The sequence below is a fragment of the Bison bison genome, unplaced genomic scaffold (genome assembly GCF_000754665.1).
Source record: "Bison bison bison isolate TAMUID 2011002044 unplaced genomic scaffold, Bison_UMD1.0 scf7180017864139, whole genome shotgun sequence".
Lineage (NCBI taxonomy): Eukaryota > Metazoa > Chordata > Mammalia > Artiodactyla > Bovidae > Bison > Bison bison.
This window is the reverse complement of record NW_011494711.1, coordinates 3846344-3849044: the sequence shown is the minus strand read 5'-3', so window position 1 is coordinate 3849044 and position 2701 is coordinate 3846344. Positions and strand designations below refer to the sequence as shown.

Below are 2701 nucleotides of genomic sequence, written 5' to 3'. Positions count from 1 at the left end.
AGAGACAGGGAGAAGGCAATGGCACCCCACTCCAGTACTCTTGCCTGGAAAATCCCATGGGCGGAGGAGCCTGGTGGGCTGCAGTCCATGGGGTCGCTACGAGTTGGACACGACTGAGCAACTTCACTTTCACTTTTCACTTTCATGCATTGGAGGAGGAAATGGCAACCCATTCCAGTGTTCTTGCCTGGAGAATCCCAGGGACGGGGGAGCCTGGTGGGTTGCCGTCTATGGGCTCACACAGAGTCGGACACAACTGAAGTGACTTAGCAGCAGCAGCACCAGAATAACAAATAAAAGCCGTGCTTACAGGCGAAGGCACAACCTGAGAGGGAGCATGGGGTGGCCCCAAAGGAGAGAGACAGTGCTAAGTGCTTTCCTAGGCAGACTGCACAGAGTCTACCCATGGCGTCATTTACACTTTTGCTTTTAAAATGCAAATGTGCGATACAAGCAAAGAGATTTGGATCAGTAGTCTGGAGAATAACTCCAACTCCAGTTTGATTCCTGTTTAACAGTATGACCTTAAGGAAATCATTTAGCTTTGATTCTGTATAGAAATCTTGTTTCTTCATCTATATAAAAACAGAAAGGAGGGAACCTTTAGTCTAGACTGGGGCGGAGGACATGGGGGCATGGAATGAACTGTATTTCAATATATTTCAATATAACTGGTTTTCTTTGTTTTCTTCTTTTATTTGAGACATGTAAACACATTGTTCTGCAAAGGGACTCACTGTGCAAAAATGATAAGAATCCTCAGGAGAGGATCCTAAAGGTGCCTCTCAGCCTGGGGACTTGTGTTGATGATATGGGAAGGTGAGAGGAGTGGGGAGGGGTCGTTACTGAGCAGGGGGGTTGTTCAGCAGCAGCTGCAACAGAATGGCCTTGAGAAGGTGTCACTGGAGCCCAGCTGCAATGACGTCCTTGAGCGCAGACACCCAACAGCGTGGGTCCCTAAGAGTCCACATGTGACCTGGTGGCTCCAGGTTGTACAGACACAGGTATGTGTTGGTCAAGGAAGCAGCAGGAGCTGACAGTCTCCTCTGGAGCATCTATTAACCCAGCAGATCCCCCGAGTCGGACCAAATCAGTTTTTTTCACACTCTCATAGGAACTCATCCCCACCTGCAGGGGCACATGTCTGTCCATGTGAGTCACCAATGTGTCCTGCTCTGCAGGGCACCAGGCAGGGCAGCTGGGCCAACCTGCCACCTGCCCACCAGAGCCCCCAGAGGTTGGACTCCAGATGAGGAACAGACCTCAGAAGCATCACAACCCAGCTTCCTGTGACACCAGGGTGGAGCCCAGCGCCCACAGGGCAGGGAAAGCAGAGACCTGGGCTAGACGCTATGTCCCTCCAGGCTGGCACAAGGCCTGTGCCCGCCTCCATGCCCTGCGAGTCCCCTGGGGCAACTCACTCCCGAATCTCATCGATGATTTTCTGCTTCTCCTCAATTTCATCCCGGAGTCTGGACAGCTGCTTCTGATGAGCTTCCCGGTGACTCTCCATCTGCTGCTCCAGAGCCTTCTGCAACCCAGGCCAGGGAAATGTGTCAGCTGCTGCTGGTTCTCAGCCCACGCTGTGCCAAGACTGGGTCACTACCTCCTATCCCACCTCCCTCAGCTGTCAGATCCCCACACCAGGGCCCAGGACCTACCCTGCTTTATAGGGACAACAATATCCAAGGACCTGTTAGAAAATTGAGTAGTTCCCATGGGCAAATGACCATATTTCATGAGGAAAGGGTTTGCCTCTGACCTTCCACAGCTCACCTGAGCCACACAGCTTCTCTCACCAGGTCACCCTGAGGTCACTTACCTCTTACTACCTGGTTGACCTCAGGCCATGGCACCTCTCTGAGCTGCACTTCCCCACCAGTAAAATGTTAATAATCTCTCGACCCTGTCCACTGCATGGATTTATGATGATGCTCCAAGCAGACCTTTCCACCAAAGTGATGTGAACCCAGGAGAGGCCCAGCCAGGTGAGGCAGGGTTGTTGGCTGAACAGCATGGCATCACTTCAACTATGGGACTCACACCCAGTGGAGCTTGGAACCGGTTTGTCAAAAACTATTCCAGGTGGCTCTAGTGGTAAAGAACCCACCTGCCAATGCAGGGGACACAAGAAACGAGGGATCAATCCCTGGGTCGGAAAGATCCCCTGGAGAAGGAAATGGCGACCCACTTCAGTATCCTTGCCTGGAAAATTCCATGGGCAGAGGAGCCTGGCAGGCTATAGTCCATGGGGTCACAACGAGTTGGACATGACTGAGCAAATAAGCGTGTGCATACATGCACACACACACACAATCAAAAGTTCAACATTTTCTCCTATCTCATTTTATCCACCTAAAACCCTTATTTCCCAATCTTCTTTCCCACATTTCCATTTCTGTTTAAAATGTGACCAAAATAAAGACCCCTGTGTTTGAGATGAAAATTCAAATTGAGGGTATTTCTTTAAAAGATAGAGGGGAGGTGCTTCCTTCCATTCAAAAGAGGGGTGACTGTTTCTGCAGAGGCTGTGACAGCTGGCCAGCATGGCTACTGGAAGGGGCACTCTCTCCCTCTTGCTCATGAGCAGGAAGATAAATGTACTGATGCAATGCAATTATTGTCTGCAGACATCTCAGCGGGCCTGGACACCTGCATGTCCATCTCACTTCTAAGTCCAGCCACCCTCTGAGAGCAGCTC

General features: G+C 50.9%; 1 protein-coding gene across 2 annotated transcripts in view; it reads right to left on the bottom strand.

The window, feature by feature from the left end:
• The window catches only part of KIF5C (kinesin family member 5C), a 141113-nt gene that overhangs the window by 12328 nt on the left and 126084 nt on the right, over positions 1-2701 (bottom strand). For both annotated transcript variants that reach the window (XM_010839957.1, XM_010839958.1), the window contains exon 19: positions 1422-1531. In XM_010839957.1, the coding sequence (XP_010838259.1) occupies positions 1422-1531 (110 nt within the window). The remainder of the gene's footprint in view (positions 1-1421; positions 1532-2701) is intronic.